The sequence below is a fragment of the Alexandromys fortis genome, unplaced genomic scaffold (assembly GCF_014885135.2).
Source record: "Alexandromys fortis isolate MF-2015 unplaced genomic scaffold, M_Fortis_MF-2015_v1.1 scaffold_107, whole genome shotgun sequence".
In the NCBI taxonomy this organism is placed as follows: Eukaryota; Metazoa; Chordata; class Mammalia; order Rodentia; family Cricetidae; genus Alexandromys; species Alexandromys fortis.
The window spans coordinates 3,113,062-3,133,343 of NW_026067987.1; the positions used below are offsets into that span (position 1 = coordinate 3,113,062).

At 41.3% G+C, this 20,282-nt stretch overlaps 1 protein-coding gene across 1 annotated transcript; it reads left to right on the plus strand.

Annotated features, from left to right (window-relative positions):
• Positions 1-260: 260 nt before the first annotated feature.
• Positions 261-18,271, plus strand: Mtfr2 (mitochondrial fission regulator 2). Its single transcript, XM_050159509.1, has 8 exons — positions 261-402; positions 788-889; positions 6,695-6,799; positions 7,201-7,313; positions 11,309-11,544; positions 13,799-14,138; positions 15,170-15,338; positions 16,906-18,271. The coding sequence occupies exons 2-8, from the start codon at positions 827-829 to the stop codon at positions 16,909-16,911; spliced, it is 1,032 nt and encodes a 343-aa protein (XP_050015466.1). The 5' UTR covers positions 261-402; positions 788-826; the 3' UTR covers positions 16,912-18,271.
• Positions 18,272-20,282: the final 2,011 nt, after the last annotated feature.

A 20,282-nucleotide genomic window follows, 5' to 3' on the forward strand; every position in this document is an offset into this window, starting at 1 on the left:
CCAAACTACTGCAAGTCCGTTGGCAGAATCATTGTCGAGGTCTGGGAAAGGGGTGGGGGGACAATACCTTCCCATCAAAGTCTAAGAGCAGGTACCTAGACGGTTAATAAACGCTGTGCCGCATTCTGCGCATGCGCATCGCTGAGACGGCTATTGGTTCTTGATCGTCCAATCTCAAGCGGCGTTCTCCAGCCTTGCCCAATGGGGACAGCGCCGAGCTCGGCCCGCGGAGTTTGATAGTTGTTCCTGGAGGCGGAAGTGGCGAGCCGGCCCAGGAAGACCCGTTCTGTCCCTCAGAGCCCGCTGGGCGCCTCTGCTCGCGAGCCTCGGCGGCCTCGCACCGGCGTCGCGGCGCTTTTGGAAGGTCCCGGACGTCCTGGCGGCGTGCAGCGCAGCGGGAAGGTGAGCGGCGCGGGCTCCGCCGTGCCCCGTGGCTTCCGGTCAGCGGTCGGTGACGGAGGGGCGGGTGTAAAAAGAGCGGCGGTGCGGTGCCGAAAACGTCCCGGGGCGACCGAGCTCCCGGGACCGTGAGCTTGGCTGTCGCACGTTGACTCGGCAGGTTCTCTTTACAAACACTCGGTGAGGTTTTAACGTAACAGTGAAATTTCATTGTTAGTGTTCTCCGACCTCCCGTCCCCGTGCACTTTCATTTTCTTCTCTTCCTCTTCCTTCAAAATAAACGCTCTCCAGGAGCAGTCACTTGATGGTTGGTGGCTTCTTTAGGCTCTTTATTGCGATCTACGTGGCTGTTACTTATAAGCGTAATTATTAATAACTTCTCTTCCAGGATACTAACGAACAATGTTGCCTTGAACTTGCTTCACCAATGTCTTTCTTACTGAGCGTATTAAGAAACATGCTGGCATATTTTGGTGTTCCTGTAGACCAGGTAAATGTCCTAATGAATTTTATTTTTGGATCTCGTCGTTTTAAGGCAAGGTATCATGTATGTAATGATAAATGAAGAAAGGTGAAGTGGGTTACCTTTCAGCCCTACTAATGTATGCTAGTAAGCAAACACGCTACGTGCAACAGAGTTAGTGCAAAGGTTTAAGAGGGGTAGCGTGAAAGGCCATGTCGGAGTTGGGACATGAGAGAGGCAGGCACACAGGGTAAAAACAAGAGGAAGAAGAGAGCTAACAGGAAAAGAGGCAAGAGCAAGCTGTGCCTAATAGGAACTTTTACGGGATGCACTTGTCGCACAACTGACGGTGGAAAGGCACTTGGTGACAGGTGATGACATACCTGCTATGGCCGTAGAGGCAGGCTGCTGCCTTGGCAGAAACCAACAGTGTAGCACAGGCTAAATGTCTGGATTTTGCTGACTTTATTCTTGGGTCTCGTTGTTTTGAGTCAGGGAATCTTGTAGCCCATGCTGTCCCTGTCCTCCTATCCCCACCTCCTGATCAAGTTGGGTTGTCGTGTGTCATTTTGAACACGTTTTCTGCCCTGGTTAGTTTTTGTTGACTGGACATTAAAGTCTCGTGGGAAGAGGGAACCGCAAGGAACTGCCTAGGTCAGATTGGCCTCTGGCCTTGTCTCTAAGAGATTGTCTTTACTGTTGAAAGCTGCCTGTGAAGAACACCATTCTTCAGCAAATGAGTTCTGAGGTATACAAGAAAGCTAGCTGAGCATGGCCCAGTGGTTTCTGCTTGACTTCCTGCCCGACTTCCCTCTGGGACTGAGAGGTTGTGCTGGCTAGTTTTACGTCAATTTGACACAAGCTATTGTCATCTGTGAAGAGGGAACCCTGATTGAGAAATTGCCTTCATAAGATGAGGCTGTAGGCAAGTCTGTCGAGCATTTTCTTAATTAGTGATTGATGGGGGAGGGCCCGTGTCCTGGGTTCTGTGAGAGCAGGAAAAGCAAGCCGTTAAGCAGCACTCCTCCATGGCCTCTGCATCAGTCCCTGCCTCCAAGTTTCTGCTTTGTTTAAGTTCTTGTCTTGACAGCTTTCCTCCCCAAGTTGCTTTTGGTCACCGGTGTTTCATCACAACAATAGTAACTCAGAGTAGGACAGAAGTGTGAGCCAGGTAAACCTCTTTCTCCCTTAAGTTTCTTTTGGTCATTGTGTTGACCACAGCAGCAGATAGGGAACAACAACTTAATACCTGGGTCTGGTACAGTCCTGTAATCTCAGTTATAAGAGACACCGAGACCTGGGGGGTATCACATTCAAGGCCTCCTTAGGCTGCAGTGTGAGTGAAGACCAGCTTGGGCTACTCAGCTCAGTGAGACTGCATCTCAGAACAAAAAGCCATCAAGTTGGGCTGGTGCTATGCAGATCAGTGGCTCAGAATGAGCAAGGCTCCTAAATGCAGTTCATTAGGGAAAGAAAACCTCTGTGTAGACATTTAATTGTTACTTCTCTTTAGGTGGGAGAAAGGTGAGTTTGCAATAGTGTAACTTTGATAGTTTTGATAGTTTAGAAACGCTGGCAAGGTGGTTAGTAATCTGTTTACTCTTTTAGGTTAAAACCCAATAAGGGATACAACAGAGGGAGTGCCTTAGTCAGGGTTTGTATTTGTGTGAAGTGTAATGGCATTTCATTTGTGTTTAATAAATAATGCTTGCCTGAAGATCAGAGAATAAAACAGCCACACTGGTCAGCCTTACAGCTAGGCAGTGGTAATACATACCTTTAATCCCCGTGGCCAGACTAGTTGCCGTAGAAGCCGGGCAGTGCATGCCTTTAATCCCAGTGGTGCACACTTTTAATCCAAGTAATAAAGAGGAATATAAGATGGGAGGAGACAACTCTCAGACACAGTCTCATTCTGAGATTCCTGGAGGCAGGATTGCCATTTAGGACTGAGGTCAGGGTAAGAGCCAGGGTCTGGCTGTTTTGCTTTTCAGATTTTTAGGTTAATCCCAGTTTCTCTCTCTGAGTTTTTATTAATCATGCTTCACTGGGCCATCTCCCCTGCCCTTTTTTTTTTTTTTTTTTTTTTTGGGTGTGGGTGGATTGAACCTAGGTCCTTAGGAATTATAAGTACACTTTGTACAGCTGAGTGTAGAGTACTTTCAATAGACGTGTTTCGGTCTCCCAAAATTCTAATATTTATAGGTCTAGGATCTGTTTCTTCTAAATTGTACTATCTGATATGAGAGCTACTGCCACATGTCCCTGCCTTACCTTTTCCTTTTAAATTTTGATACAGAGTTTTGGTACATGCTAAAATACAAGCCAGGATGGCTTTTAATTTTCTGTCCTACCCCAACAACCCAAGTATTGGGATTACAGGCATATTCCAGGATACCCAGCCTCATGCCACATTTAAGTACTTTAAATATTTGAATTAAGTTCTGCTATAGGCATAAAATAACACATTTTGAAGATCTAATGAAAAAAGGTAAAATTTTATTAGTAATTTAAAAATATTCATTATATGTTAATATATGTGTGGAGGCCCAAAAATGTGAGCCTATTCCATCTTGTCTGAAGGTCAGAGAGTTTGAGGTTGCTCAAAGTTGAGAACAGCAACTGTGGCTACATACCCAGCCTTGTTGTTTTAGACAGTAAGAAGGCTAATAGAGGTGTATCCTCTCCACCCTGACCAAAGGTCAGAGAAGTAAAGCAGGCTTCTTTTGAAACAGGAGGTTTGACCTCCGGGAGTAGCTGCCTTTAGGATACTTGGTCTAGGGTGGGTTCACTGCCTAAACAACAGAATGCTTTTCTCACGGAGTTAAAGGCTTGATGTCTCAAAGTATTGAAGCAGGTAACTGTTCTAGTTGTCCTTTGTATCATGTTAAAGCAGTCTTTTGCCCTCCCCCCCATTTTTGTATTGGGGTATAAAGGTGTATGGAAAATTAAACGTGGGGCAGACTCAGAACTTGGTACGCAGCAGGCACTGAGTTGCCCTCCTGGTGCTACCCTATGTTTCTGTGATTCTTTCTTATCTCTGTCCCTCCTACTTAACATTTTCTAATCCTCACAGTCCTCTGCTAGGATGCAGGACTCCACCACAGCTAGGATCACAGCAGAAACTCTTGACATATGGCGCCCAATGTCGGGTAGCTTATGTCATATATGTACTTGTATTATATTTTTCTGGTGAGCACCTGGGGTGGTACTCCTATCCACGGTGACTGTTACTCCCCTGGAGGGTGCAAATAAAATTAAAAGTTGTCTGGGCTTGCCCTCATATTAATGGAGGAGAGAAATCTGCAAGCGAAACAAAGGCTCCTGTCACTGATGTGTCCCATTGTATAATACTCAGACCAGCTGACAAGAGCTTACAAGTGTATCAGAACAGACACAATCAAACTTGAAGAGGGCATGACTTGTGTAACCAGGAACAGGTAAAACTAAACCAGTCTTGAGGCTAAAGTTGGGTCAGGGCCTCCTAAGCATGTGAGGGAATGTAAGTCAGTTAGATAGCAGCTTGTTTTGGGCATGAGAAAATTTGCCTGACCCCAAAGAATGTATATTTTGTTGGTGAGTAGTGGGAGACTAAGTTGGAGACAGAGCAGGCCCCAGTAGCAGGGGCCTTAGGATGATTAAACAAGGAATATTGACTGGAGTGCGCTGTGGAGACCGAGCTGGCAGAGCTGATGAGAGGCTGAGGCTAGTGACAGACTCCACGTCAGAGTCAGGTGTCTAGGTTTGAGCAGATTGACATAAAGAGGGGGACCCAAGTCTGTACTACCAGCTCCTCCTGAGGGTGAGGCCAGAAGATCTCAAGTTGGGGTACAGATTGAATTTAAGCCTAGTCTGGGCAATTTGTGAGAGTTCTGTCTGAAATATCAGGTTCAAAAAAATTCTATCTCAACTTTTTCACCTGGACCATATCCTGATTGCCAGTGATTCTGAAATCCAGGTTTTCTTTTGAGTTCTAAAATTGTGACTATTTTTATCTGATTACTGATTGTACTACTTATAAAATATTCTCATGAGGGTCCTAATGGGAGAGTGCTATAATTTACACTAATAAGGACAGAATATTTACGTTATAGTAGCACATTCAGTTTAAATGCTTTGTAAAGAGCCAGTTTCCAGTATATTCAAGCTGCCATATATAAACAACTCTGAGTTGTTTAGGATCTGATTTACTGTTCTTTCATCTCTTCTTAAAGGGAGTAACAAGTACTTTCTGAACTCCCTGGATGGCTTTTATTTTTATTTTTATTTTTTTGGAAATTGCCGGATGTTTCTCCTATCTCTAGCCTTCTCTTCTTTTTCATCTCCCTAAGTTGCCCAGGCTGGTCATATAATTTGGGGCTCAAAGAGTCCTATTTCTAAGCCTGCTGAGTTGTTGGGGTTATATATAAACCCACACATAGCTGAAATGGTCAGTTTTTGCCTCAAAAGGTGGAATTCTTTTGTAGGTGGAGAGAACTTTTCTGCATAAAGTTTTAGCCAGGGTTTTCTAAAGAAACAGAACTTACAGAATAAATAAATCTCTCTTTATGTATAGAAAGGGGCTTTATTCCCTTTATTAGAATGACTTACAGGTTATGAGCTAATCCAACAGTGGATGGCTGTGAATGGGAAGTCTAAGAATCCAGATGTTGGTCAGCCCACCAGATGCCTCTGCTGGCCTTCAGGACACTGTGGAATCCTAGAAGTAGTCTCTCACGTCAGTGAAGGAATGGACTTGCTAACAAGGCAAGAGCAGGCAGGCAAAGAGCAAAAGCTTCCTTTTTCCAAGTCCTTATATAGGCTTCCAGGAGAAAGTATGGCCCAGATTAAAGCATGTGTCTTCCCACATCAAGATCCAGAGTAGAGTTGTATCTTCCTACTTCATATTAGGCAAAAAAATTCCTCACAGTTGTGCCCTCCACTTTTGGATTTAGTTCCAAATGTAGTCAAGTTGACACCAAGAATAGCCATCACATTCTTCAAGATGTTCAGTTAGGTATCTGAGCTAGGGTCTTTATTGTAACTAGCCTGGTCTCAAGCTTGAGATCATCCAACCTCTGCCTCCCAAGTGCTGGGGTGGAGATAGACACACCCCTGCATACATACATACATACATATGTGTATATATATATACATATATATATATATATGTATATATATATATACACACCACAGATATATATCCAGTCTGAGTGAGAATGGGTTTGCATATGTATGAAGTAGAGGCCACGGGTCATTCCTGAGGATTTTCACTCCTTTTTCTTTTTTAATTTGATGTATATTTTGCTTGCATGTGTGCCTGCACCACTTGTGTACAAGAGCGAGGCATCAGATCCCCTAGAACTGGGGCTGCAGATGGCTGTGAGCCATCAAGTAAGTTCTAGGAATCAAACCTCTGAAAAGCAGCCAGTGCTTTTAACTTCTGAACCATCTCCAGCTTTCCTCACCCTTTTTTTGATACAGGGTTCAAGGTTCTCACTGGCCTAAGATTCCCCAGTTCAGCTAGGCTGTCCAGCCAGGAGACCTCAGGCACCCACCCATCTCTGCATTCCCAGCTCTGGGGTTCCCAGAGTGCATCCCCATGCCCATCTTTTTTACATGGACTCTAGATATCAAATTTGGGATATCAGTATCCATGGTGAACTTTATTGACTAAACTGTTTTCCAAGATAAATGTTAATAAAGTTTAATTCTTCAAGGAAGACACTTTAAAAGAATGCTATTATGTTTTCTTTGACTACATAAATGCTACTACACCTGTTGAATCTCTTTTTCTTAGATAAATATGAACATATTTAGCTGAAGTGTATTTAAACAAAGCTTTATTTATAGGATTTGTTGATTTGGCAAAATAAAGACTATGGGTCAGCTCGGAGTATCATTCGTATGATTGGGAGAGTGCTTCCTTTAGAACCTTGTCGAAGACCTAATTTTGAGGTAAGTTGGTCACCATATGTTGTTTAAGTCCTGTGTGTAAAATAATCCTGAACACTCCCAGGATATAGGGGAGAAGGAAAGGAGATGTGCCTGCAAGCCAAGAACCTTTACTGCTGGAAATAAGTCATCTCACACGTTTGCTTCTTGAATCACATCCAAAGGCAGGTACAAAGAATACCTGGGAGCTTGTTCTTACCTTACTTTATTTGTATTTCTGCTGTGCATAGATGAGATTAGCCATGGGAGAAGATGCTGTTATTTGCTTAGGCAGTAAAGTAACATGACTCCAGTGTTTTCCCTTTTCTGTTTCAGACTGTTATCATTTAATACGATGAAGTATGAGACATGTGCTTTCCCTGATTCCCGATGGAGCTCTGACTTTGTTTTCATTTTTGTTTTAGTTGATCCCTCACTTGAACTCTGAGGAGTCTGATGGTTATGAACCTGTTGTTCCATCTTTTGCTGATGTTTTGTGTGTGGCAAATGATGAAGAAGCCGGTTATCTCAGATTTCGGTAATTTTATATGCATGTCTTGGGATGTGGGTGTAGTCTAAAATGTGAATGCTTGCATGCCCTGAAGTTTGTTCCTACTGACTGGACAATTTTGTTCTGTTTTTGTGACATGCTATGTCCTGATATTTTCCTAATGTAGGAATGGCATCTCATTTTTTAGTGTATATGTTCAAAATTACATTTTGCATTTAAATTTTTGAAAATTATATCTTCGTTTCATACACAAATGAATTTTATTTTTATCAAATTACCCCTCACCCTTCTACTCCAATTCTTCATATATCCTCTCCACTCTCTTCCCAATTTCATATTGTCCTGTGCGCGCACATGTGTGTGTGCTTTTGTGTGTGTGTGTTTGTGGATGTAAAATCTATTTAGCCCAGTTAATGGTATCTGCGTGTGCATGGGTGGAGGGCTGCCTTTTAGGACTGGAAGTGCATTGCTCCAAGATCTTTTGGCTTTTAAAATTTCCATTGAAAAGTCAACTGGTATTCTAATGGGTTTGCCTTTATATGAATTGTAACTTCTTTTCCTTCCTTCCTTCCTTCCTTCCTTCCTTCCTTCCTTCCTTTCTTTTTTTTTTTTTTTCAAAGACAGGGTTTCTCTGTAGCTTTGGAGCCTGTCCTGGAACTAGCTCTTATAGACCAGACTGGCCTCAAACTCACAGAGATCCTCCTGCCTCTGCTTCTGCCTCTGCCTCTGCCTCTGCCTTCTGAGTGCTGGGATTAAAAGTGTTCACCACCACCACCTGGCTGTAACTTCTTTCTTGAAAGTTGCATATCTTTTCTTTTTTCTGTATATTCAGTGTTTTTATTATAATGTGGCCTGGGGAATTTCTTTTTGTCCCTATTTCCATAAGTTAAGAAATTTTCTTCTATGATTTTATTGGATGATGTATGCCTTTGGCTTGGCATTCTTCTATTCTCATGAGTCACAGATTTTCTCTCTTTAGTTTCTCCCAAAGTTCCCTTGTGTTCTTTTCTTTAACAACCATTTACTTGACTTTGTGGTCCATTTCCTCTCTCTCTCTCTTTCTGCCCCATCTGTTGTTTGGTAAGGCTGTCCACTGAGTATTTGCAATGGGTGATTGAAGTTTTCATTTCCATCTTCATTTGCATTTGTATTTGCTTTAATATTTCAGTCTTTCTGTTGAATTCATTTTTCATCTCCTAAATTGTTTCATTATTTCATTTGTTTCTGTTTTCTTGGACTTCAATCAGGAATTTATTCTAGCCCTCTTTAACTTTATTTAGATGTTTGTTTCCTGTTCAAAGTCTTTGAACTCTTTATAATCTTAAAATTCTTTGTCTTGAGATTCATTTGAATTCTTTTTGGTGAGGAATATTACTGTAGGATTGGTGATATTTGGAGGGCATATTGTCTTGATGTTTCATGTCGCTTATACTTTTGCAGTGGACCTTGGGCATCTGGAGTTAGGCTGTGGAATTGATGGGAGTGTTGTATTCTACCTATGTTGAGTTGTTGAGTAGTTTTTTTTTAATTTATTTTTTATTTTTTTTCCTGTTACCATATTTGAACTGGTTTCAGAGCGGCTAGGAAGTCCTGGGATTGCTGATCAAGGCTGGCTATGTGGGTGATTGGGTGAGCTCCAGGGCAGGTGGAATGAGACCAAGTTGTCAGCAGAGCCCTGAAGGCTTGATCATATTTATACCTAAAGCCAGGTCTAGGGAGTCAGTGGGTTATCAGGTGGGTCTCAGGGTCCTGTTAATATTGTTTTATGTATTATAAATAAAGCATTTAGAAATAAATGTTAGATTTATGCATTCAGCCCTTTCTCATGGTTTCCATGTGGACTCTATCCATAGATTCTCATATGGGTTCTACCAATGAAATCAAATATTATAGATGAAAAATGTTTAGAGAGAAAATTCCAGAAATTTCCCCAAAGCAAAAACTTGACTTTGTTGTATTTTAGATACTTTGCTATATTTACAAAAATGATGTAACATAAAGGTCTTGTATTGGGTATCTTAGGTATTTTAGAGATAATTTGAGCAAAGGATATGCATAGGTGCCATTTTATATAAAGAACTTGAGCATTGGCTTTTGGTGTCTGTAGGGTTCCTGAAACAGTACTCCACGGATACTGACTGAAGTGGACTATATTTCAAATTTTGGATGTATTTATATTCCTAGGAAATGCCAACTTAATATGTTAGAATATTCATATAGAGGCTTTTAGCATCCTGAATGTCAATTAGTCAAAGATTCTAGCTAAATTTATTAGATATCCAGCTGGTTTATTAATTTTATTAGATATCCTGCTGGTTTATTAATTTTTAAAATTTTAGAAGATATAAACTGACCCTGATATAATCCTAAATGCAAGACCCTTCAGAACTTATGTAGAATTATGTAGAATTTCTGAATAAACTTACACTATTTAAAGTTAATCAGTAAAGCAATTACAGGTTAACTATTTTTGTTTTACAATTTGAGGAAAGATTTATTTTCTCATTTCCTTGCTGCTTATTGGCCGTGCATTCTATATATGAATACAAAAGTAAAGAATAATATGAGGTGCTTTATCTTGGTGAATCTAGGGATCATCTCAGGTCAGAGAGGTACTCTGATTTATTTAACTTGTTTATATTTGTGTGCTAGAGATTAAATCCAGGGCCTTGCACATGCTAGGCAATACTCTGTACTGAGCTACATCTCAGCCCATTTTTTTTTCCTTAAGAAATTTATTTGTCATGTGTATGTAGTGGGGGAGGGAGAATGACTGTGAATGCAGGTGCTGTGGGTTCCTGGGGCTGGATTACAGGATTGAAATGCCTGACTTGGTGTAATGGTGGGAGCAGCGGGCTGTGTCCTGCCACCCAGCTATCTTTACACCCGAAATAATTACACAGAAATAGTATTCTTTTAAACACTGCCTGGCCCATTGGTTCCAGCCTCTTATTGGCTAATTCTCACATCTTGATTAACCCATTTCTAATAATATGTGTAGCACCACGAGGTGGTGGCTTACCAGGAAAGATCTTAACCTGCATCCATCTCGGAGAGTGTTGAAATAGGAGCAGCGGGGCTGCGTCCCCAGCACCCCAGCCGCCTGCTAGCTTATGCCCGAAATAACAACACACAAATTGTATTCTTTTAAACACTGCTTGCCCATTATATCTAGCCTTTTCTCGGCTAACTCTCACACCTGGACTAGCCCATTTCTAATAATTGTTTGTAGCACCCCAAGGTGCGCTTACAGGGAAGATTCTAGCCTACGTCCATCCTGGGTTGGAGCTGCCTGGGAGAGCAGAGCCCGGTGTCTCTGCTCCAGAGAGCAGAGCTGTTGAGTCTCTCCGGGAGCAGAGCAGAGTCTGAGCTCACTTCCTCTTCCTCCCAGCATCCTATTCTGTTTACTCCTCCCACCTATCAGGTTAAATATCAGGGCCAAGCAGTTTCTTTATTGCTTAACCAATGAAATCAACAGATTGATATATGACACTCCCACATCAGGAGAGGAGAGCTATGGCGTCTGTCTCACTGCCTTCTTCCTCCTAGCATTCTGTTCTGTTTACTCCGCCTACCTAATTTTCTGTCCTATCAAAGGGCCAAGGCAGATTCTTTATTAACCAATGAAAGTAACACTTAGACAGATGACCCACCTCCATCAACTTCTATTCTGAGAGCTGGGTCAGCCTGGACTTCATGAGAACCTGTCTCAAAAGGAAAAACTAAACAAAAAACTAATTTTGCAAGAACAGTGGGCTCTTAACCAACCCTGTCTCTCTCTCTCTCCCTGTTTCTTTTTATCTCTCTCTGTCTCTCACTTTTTGAGACAGGGTTTCTCTGTGTAGCCTTGACTATTCTGGAACTCGTTGTGTAGACCAGGCTGGCTTTGAACTCGGAGGTCTGCACGCCTCTGTCTCCCAAGTACTGGGATTAAAGGCATGGGCCACCATGCCTACCTGAGTTTTTTTTTTCTTTAGTTGAACGTTTTCCTCCCTTTGTTTCTTCTTTCCTTTCACCCACAGACATGGTCTACAGAAAAAGGAGGAGGAAGGGAAAATTGCTCTTTTTCATTCTTCAAAACTAATTTGGGATCCATTGTCACCTGCTCTAAGACAGAACAAACCAGTGAAAAATGATCTGCCAGCAAGTGAGACTGCAATTAAAAAAATAGCTGCCCTTGAAGATGAGCTCACTTTTCTTCGGGCTCAGATTGCTGCAATTGTGGCAATGCAGGAGCGGAGAGAGAGCGAAGAGACTGGTAAGTAGTGGAGAGTGAGGCTGAGCTGATCCCTAAGTCAGCATCCTTCTCAACACAAACAGCAGTAGATACGTCCTAGAGGCTGACTGCCATAGGAAAGTAAGGGCTGCAAACAAGAGTTAGCTGTGCCACTGAAGGTCTTTGTTTAAGAAGTCATGACTTGGAAGTAAGCCTTTTTAATTCTTTAGCAAGGAACTGGAAGCCAGGCTTGGTGGCCCATGCCTGTGACTCGAGAATTCAAGAGGCTGAGGCAGAAGGATTGACTTGAGTTCTAAGCCAGTCTTGGCTGTAGTGTGAGACCGTGTCTCAAAAACCAAAACTAATCCTGGGGATAGTTGATAGAATGCTTGCCTCCTGTTCACAAGGCTTTGAGTTAAATCCACAGTATCACATAAAATGGCATGATTGTGTTTAATTCTAGAATTTGGGATGTAGAGACAGGAGGACTAAAAGTTCAAGGTCATCTGTAGCAGCAGAGTTTGAGGTTAGCGTAGGCTTCATGAAAATCCTTTTCAGAAATGCCAAAACAAGACAAAATAAAAAAACTAGTACCAATTCCCCAAACTAATAAATAATTTTTATTTTTCTAATTTTTTAAAATTATATATTTATTTTTATTTTAAGTGAATTGGTTTTTGCCTCTGTATCTGTGTATGAGTTTTTCAGAACCCCTTGAACTGAATTTGCCATGTGGGTTCTGGGAATTGAATCGGGGTCCTCTGAAAGAGTAGTCAGTGCTCTTTATTACTTTTTAAAAAGAAAAGAAAAGTGGAGATTAAAGAGGAAGAAATGAATAGCAATAGGTTTGAGACCATGTATATTTATAGTCTAATTGCTTTTATTTTTATCTTTTTATATTTATTTTATGTCCTATTTATTTTATATTTGGCTATAATGTATGTCTGTGCACCATGTATGTACCTGCTATCCACAGATGTAAGAAGAGGGCGTTGGATCCCCTGCAACTGCAGTTATAATTATTTGTGAGCTATAAAAATTTGTGGGTGCTGGGAACTGAACTCCAGTCCTAGAGCAACAAGTGCTCTTAACAGTTGAGCTATTTATCCAGCCCCTAGTCTGTGGGTAATTTTTTTTTTTAAAAAGTACTTTATTTCATGTGTATTTCATGTATATGTGCCACATGTACACCTGATGCCTACAGAGACTAGAATAAGACATCAGACCCTCTGGAACTAGTGTCAGAAACAGTGATGAGCTGTCCTGTGGGTCCTGGGAATTGACTCCAGGTCCTCTGTAAGAACAGCGAGTGTTCGTAACTGCTGAACCATCTTTTTGGCTTATCTTCAGGTTTTTTTTTTTTTTTTTTTTTTTTTTTTTTTTTTCCCAACAGGGGAATATTTTACAGATTCTTTTTTTTTTTTTTTTTTTTTTTAAGCTTTTGGAGATGTATCTTGTTTTAAACATAAAATTTAGGGTCTGGAGAGAAGGCTCAGTAGTTAAGAGCACATACTGGTGTTCCTGAGGACCTCAATTTGGTCCTTAGTACCCATATTGGGTGACTCATAACCCTTTGTATCCCCAGCTGAAGGGGAATCTGACATCATCTTCTGCCCTTCAAGGTCACCTGTGCTCATATGCACATTCTCCCTCATACATAATTAACAATAAAAACAAATTTTTTTTTTAAAAACTTTGAGACCTAAGCTATATAGGTAGTGAGTTCTTCTCACAGCTGATTTGGTTGTGAGGTGTTATGTGTAAGTATGAATACTAAAATTTTACATATGTATTTATGTGTGCACAATATACAAATAACATGATCATATGAGTATACCCTTTGTTTTTAAGCAAGGATGTTTATTCTCAGCTCTTCAGGAGCAGATTTATGAGAAAGTTAAATGCTCATCTCAGGACAGCACCTGTTTCTCAAATGTCATCTTAGAGCGGGTACATCAGTTTGAGTACTTCTAACTAGAAGTTGTTAGCGTTTGCTTTGAAACCGGAGAGTGAAGCTGAGATTTTCTGTGGATTCTTAGGAATCAGTTTCCTCTTTAAACTGCATCCTTTAGGGTGTGCCCTGAGACGTCCTGACCGGATTAGGAGTGAGCTGACCCTTCAGACGGCCACTCTTCGGGCTTGCTCGGCAGACGGAATTGGCTTGCTTTCTTGGCTGCCTTGCAGTAGTTGAGCAGCGTCCCAGAGGCCACTGTCATTTGACTTGCACTGGCTCTCTGTGCTATGCTGCAGAGAACTGTGTGTGGTTTTGGTTTCTCAACAGACTACTTTGCTTTAGGCTTCTGTGACCTGAGTGACGAACCCAGCATGGAACAAACGCTGTCGCCATCACTGACTGCTGGCCTGAGTGAGGAGCCAGATCACACTCCAAGTTCAGTATTTTCTTCTCCTCCTCCTCCACCACCTCTGCCTCAGTTTTCTCTCCCGCCATGTTTTCCCCCTGTGCAACATGGATCTGCTAGCAGAGATGACCCAACACCTGCTGTGGGAAAGCAGCACTCAGGTGTTCACAAGATGAGCGGTAGCCATTGCTCAGAAAGCCGTGGAGTTAGTGACGTTCCAAACATGCTGGATGTTCTAAAGGACATGAATAAGGTCAAACTCCGTCCCATTGAAAGGTATGTCACCAACATTTGGGGAAGGAACTGAAATTCTATCAATTGTTTTAAGAGAAATTGTTTGAGAGTTGGTGTGTGTCTCTTACTCCTTACCTCCTGTGGCCACCCTCTGGGAGACAATCACTTTTAGTTCTATTTTGACTATTTCTCTTATTGTCTTACCATACTTCACATTTTTCTGGTATGGTAATTATATTTACTCCAATTTATTCCTAATTGTAAAGAATTAGGAATACAGTAGTTCCTTTTACCCAACATTTTGCTTTCTCTGATACTGGTCACCCTTCAGTGGAAAGTTCCAGAAGTAGCCTGATTAAATAGTTATAATTCAATGAAGACTGACTGAATGATCAAAGTAATGAACGACTAGCTAAATGATGTTCTTTTCATAGATAGAACCTGATCCTTTAAACATTCTTAAAAGTTTTCTTTTTCTTTCTTTCTTTCTTTCTCTCTCTCTCTCTCTCTCTCTCTCTCTCTCTCTCTCTCTCTCTCTTTCTTTCATTGTTTTTTTTTGTTTGTTTGTTTGTTTTGTTTTTGGAGACAGGGTTTCTCTGTGTAACAGCCCTGGCTGTCCTGAAACTCTCTTTTTAGACCAGGTTGGCCTAGAGATCTGCTTGTGTCTGCCTCTTGAGTGCTGGAATTAAAGGTGTGTGTTACCTTGCCTAGCTCTTGAAGATTTCTTTACATTTTCTTCAGTGGTGCTGGACATCACGGCACATACCTATACTTTCTGTACTTGGACAGCAGAAGCAGGATCTTAAGTTCAAGTCCAACCAGCCTGGTTTGTAGTAGTGAAAATGAGGAGCCTTGGGTCATGACAGGCAGCGGGACACCCCAACCTATGTGGTTTCTTGGTTTTCTAATTTTGAATTCTTAGTACTCTTTAGATTCCTTAATTCATGGCAGAAATCTCTTAAAGATTAATTAGATTATAATATATTATGCTCATATTCCTGCTATGTTTGTGAACAAAGAGCTAAAATTGCATTAAAGTTTTAATATATTTGATTATGTTTTTTAAAAACTAGGTCACCAGGTGGTAGACCCATTCAGAAGAAAAGACAGAGTTTACAATGGGATCCAGTGTCTTTAATATCCAATGCACTTAAGAAGAAGTTTGCATTTCAGGATGATTCCTTTGACAACGAAAATAGATCTTGGGAGTGTTCTCCATTTTCTAGTCCAGAGACGTCGAGGGTGAGTTGTGGACTAAAGCGTTACTTGCTTTCTCAACCATGCATTGATGATGGGCTCTGCATCCATACAGATTCTCTTAAAGTATCTCTATTGGATAACTTATGCACTATTGTTTTCTATTATTTATTTGCAGTGAGATTTTACATGATGGCCCAGGCTGGCCTAGACTTGGGGAAATCTTCCTCCTTTAGCCTCTCAAGTGCTAGAACAGAGCTGTGAGTTGCTATGGCAGGCTTATCCATTAGTTTTGTTTTTTTAATGCTAACCTTTTTTTCTTGCCAACTTTGCATTATTATTTTTTATGCTTTTAGCTTATCATGAAATAAAGATGATTTGAAACATACAGATGCACATGCTTATAATGATTTGCCCTAGGTAGGTGCTAAGTTGATGTTGCTATCTGTAGTGTGAATGAGATATTAGAAATGCTAAGGACTAGGGAAGAGCTGTGCATGGAGTCAGCCTAACCATGCTGCATGTGAATACTCCATTATGTTAGCCATCAAACAGGAAGGGTTTGGATTATTTAGTTGAATGGAATGTTAACCCTGCATTTTTTTTTTAAAGCAAACAGGATAATAGTCATCTCCACCCCTATTTTTCCCTCTGAGATAGGCTCACCATGTAGCTCTGACTGGCCCAGAACTCACTATGTTGAGTTCTGCCTCTGTGTCCTGAATGCTGAGATTAAAGGCTTGTGCCACTTGGCCAGAATCAGCGTTGTCTTTAAAGTAGTGTTTATTGGATGCATAAGAAGGTGTGCTTTAAGGGGTGGATGGTTTTCATGCGTGTCTAGTTGAGGTCAGACAGAATAAATCCTTTGCAATCAAGAGGACTGGAGGAGGGACAGCTTCTGAAATCAGTAGATAGCACTCAAGTGCCCTGGAGCAGAGAGAGACTGGAAAACTGAAATCCTACAGCTGCTCAAATAGCACAACAGTGTGGGAGGTGTGTGTCCTCCAGGAAGGCACATTGTCAGTTGCGCTCCATGAGGTTGTCACTGTGTGTGTACTCAGAAGATGGTGTGTATATATATATGAAATGCAGGGCTAGGGATCTAGTTAAGTGGTAGTGTGCCAGGCTAACATGCACGATATAGTAGGTTCAATGCCCAGTAACCTAAAACAAACCAACAAAATGCCTGCCCTCCTTCAAACAAAACAAGGAAGGCAAAAAGTAGTTCTTTTTGTAATTACAAGTTGTGTCTTAAGAATGAGACTGTGTCTGAAGTAGGAGTTTAATTCTAACATTTGTGTAGCACGTGGCTGTTTACAGCGGAAGGTGCCTCTGTAGCCATGTGCTCTGCTTATGTGAGTCAACCATATCTTAGATGGAGATACTTGGGGAATGAGCAAGCAATAACAAAAATCCTTCCTGCTTCTGAAATGAGTCCTCAGCTTGGAGCACAGCTCCTGACATAGATTACTCTCATTATGTGCTCTGGAAGGAACTAAACCTGACCTCTAAGGTCATCTAGTCCTTTATTCTTACCTGGCTCTTTGCTTTCTCTCCTTTTTCCTTTTTAACATTTTAGTAATTTCCATTTTAAACATTTGCTTTTTTTCAGTTTTGATGTCACATTTCTCCAACAGAAAATCAGCGATCTAAGGGAAGAACTGGTAATATAAAAGAAGTTATTCAAGGTATCAGAAGTGAAAGCTGGGCCTACACTCGGAGAGATAGATGCAGAAATGCTCCGTGGTATCTTCTGCTGCCTTTCAGAGAATCACAACCTCTGATAGGGTGACTAGACCGTGTCCTGAGACCCGTCTGTGCTCAGCCTGAGGAAGACGTTTACAGATACTTGTCCCTGGTTCTGGAAGTTCTGGCAGTTAGCTGGCTGTGAAGAGAGTCAGGTCTGTGTGCGTGCTACTGAAAATGGAATGCATGTGACAGTGATTTCCCTAAACAATTATGGCTTCCTACTTAAGTGCCTTTGTAAGTCGCTATTGAGGGGACAAGACTAAAGCCTTTTTAAACCCAGGCCCAGTCTTTGTGAGAGTCTAACCTAGCAGGCACCCTACCCCAAGTACCTGTAAATTTAGAAAAAAAGCCACAACAGGCCCAAAAACTGCCTGGCTGCCCAGAGACTTGAGGACAGCCAATCAAGAAGCTAGACAGACAAGTTGTTTTAATTTTTTATTTTATTTTTTTTTACAGTTACTGGGTGGTTTTATAAAGTTACAAAAATCCCCTCTTGACTTAGAGCCAACTATCCCCCTACCCAATCCAGTAATGCCAAGGCTTGCAGTTTTTCCCTTAAAAGAACCTTTGCACTGTGAGTGCGGGACCTTTCTTCCTCATCCGCTGTGTGGGTGTGTGGGACAAAGCAGCCCCTCCTTGTAAGCCTGTCAAACAATAAAAAAAAAAAAAAAAAAAAAAACTTGTGTAATTGCATCGGAAAGTGGGCACCTGGTGGTGTCGATTCAGGAACAACAGTATGATGTGGTGTATCTGACCTTCAGCAACTCGGAGATTTTCTGTGAGCCAAAGATAATTCTTTTCCTTAAGAAAGTCATAGTTTTAGTCATGTAAGACTGAACTTTCTAAAACTGAGGTAATAAATTCTTTTGACTGTCAGGTGCTGCAAGTAGAAATAGACTCTTGAAAAGTTTCATCCACACTGGCTCTGTATGTACATATGCCTGGCATGTTCATCCACACTGGCTCTGTATGTACATAAGTCTGGGATGTTCATCCACACTGGCTCTGTATGTACATAAGTCTGGGATGTTCATCCACACTGGCTCTGTATGTACATAAGTCTGGGATGTTCATCCACACTGGCTCTGTATGTACATATGCCTGGCATGTTCATCCACACTGGCTCTGTGTGTACATATGCCTGGCATGTTTCCTTTGTTCTCTATCACATTTGTACCCCCCCCTTTTTTTGTAAATAGATTGTATAATAAATTTATCTTTTGAATTTGGTTGAGTTTTATAACAATTCGTTATATTCTTACTATTTTATGAAGTCTTGATTTCTTTGTGAGAGGTAGTTGTGTAATTAGACATTCTCTCCTCTTGTGTATGCCAGTGTGATGCACAAATTTGCATATTTCCCTACATGCTTTAGCCCGGCTACAGCCAGGGAGCAGGAGGTAGAGTGTGTGTTAGTGGACGCAGCACCCACCTTCTTTGCCGGTTCTCTGATTTCAGAAGAGCCTAACTTGCCCATTACTTTTATTTATTAAAATTTTATCATTCAGCAGGGTCTCTGAATTTTGAAAGGCACTTATGACTAGCCTTAGTGTTTCCCCTGTGTTGACTCTCTCAGTCCCCACATCAACAATGTGGGGTAGACTTTTGTTAACCTCACTCAGTAGATGAGAAACTGGGCATAGGCGTTACTAGCCCAGTTAATCTCCCAGGACCTCACAACTTACTAGGTGAGTTAGGATTTGAATCTAGGCAGATGGGTTTCCCAACTCACATTTTGACCTTGAAACACTGTAAACACTTATAAAATTTTAACCTATTTATTTAAACTTTGTGTTATCACAGAAAGCATTTCAGACAGTTTACAGATAAAGTGTGTAAAAGCAGTGTAGCAACAAATTTCAAGAGTCTTTAAAAACCCTTAAGGAAGTAATTTTCTCTATTCACCACTAGAGGGAAGCACAACACCAAGCACGCCTAGGTTGACAACAGCTGTTAACCATATCCAATTGACAACTGTTGAGAAGTCATAGACAAAACAAGGTTAGATTAAGTATTAATTGTACAATCAGTTTATATAAAGGGAAGTCATAAATTATAAATAGCCATATCCTTGACACACCTAAGATTACTCATATCATTAAGTTAATTCAACTCTTCCCCACCAAATACTTCTCTTTAGCTAAAATTGTACTTACTATTTGTCTTATATGTGTATGAGTAGGTCAGGGGACAGTTTTCAGGAATTGTCCATATGGACTCTGGAGGACTAGTTGTCAGACCCAATGGCAAGTGCTTTTATTGAGCCATCTTGCTAGCCCACAAATAGATGTTTGTTAAAAGTCAGTAATTAGGCAAGGCATGGTATTGTTTAACTGTTAGCGTTCAAGATTGCTGTAGGATTCTTCCAAGTTCCTAAGCTTGATATGGCTATTTTACTGCTGGGAAAAGCACAGGAATCACTGTGAATAATGGCTACAAGTTTGCTTTTAATCTCAGCTTTATCTTGGTAAGGTGATAGTTTTACTGAGTAACTGGAGTTCATGCATGTATTATAATAAATGCATGTTTTGTCATTGTGTAAAAGATCACCTCTTCATGTTCCCTGATGTTGGTCCAGCATCTGGGTTAAGACCTAAACTTGACTGGGGCATTAGAGCCACCCACTGGGGCATGGAGACATGTATGATGATGTGATGTGTGCCGAAGGTTACCCTCTGGGTGGGTTGCAGCCTGCAGCATCTATATGTGGCATTTGCATGGCCATGCTCCCCAAGGACCCTTCAGTTGAGCTCTGGTTTAAACAACCGGTAGCTAGGCCCGCTTTTGCTAGCCTTCTCCGGAAACCATACCATTCTTTCTGCTTCCATAGTCCTGTTTGTGGTAAGATGATGACTGATCTTAGCAGCCAAATTCAATGGACACTTAATTTGTGTTCGTGTATTAGCCACGATACTGAGCACTTTAATAAACTTTCATTTGTTAATTCCTTTCCATAACTTCCTCATAGGCATCATCACACTCTCTCTTCAGAGGAATAGAGAGGTTACTACTAGGCCTGTAACAGGAAGGCTGCTTGTTTGACCCAGCCGCCCACAACCAAAATAATCACATAGAAACCATATTCATTAAAACACTGCTTGGCCCATTTGTTCTAACTTCTTATTGGCTAACTCTTACATTTTAATTTAATCCATTTCTATTAATCTGTATATCACCACGTGGTCATGGCCTACCAGCAAAGTTTCAGCATGTCCATCTCTGGCGGCAGGTCCATGGCAT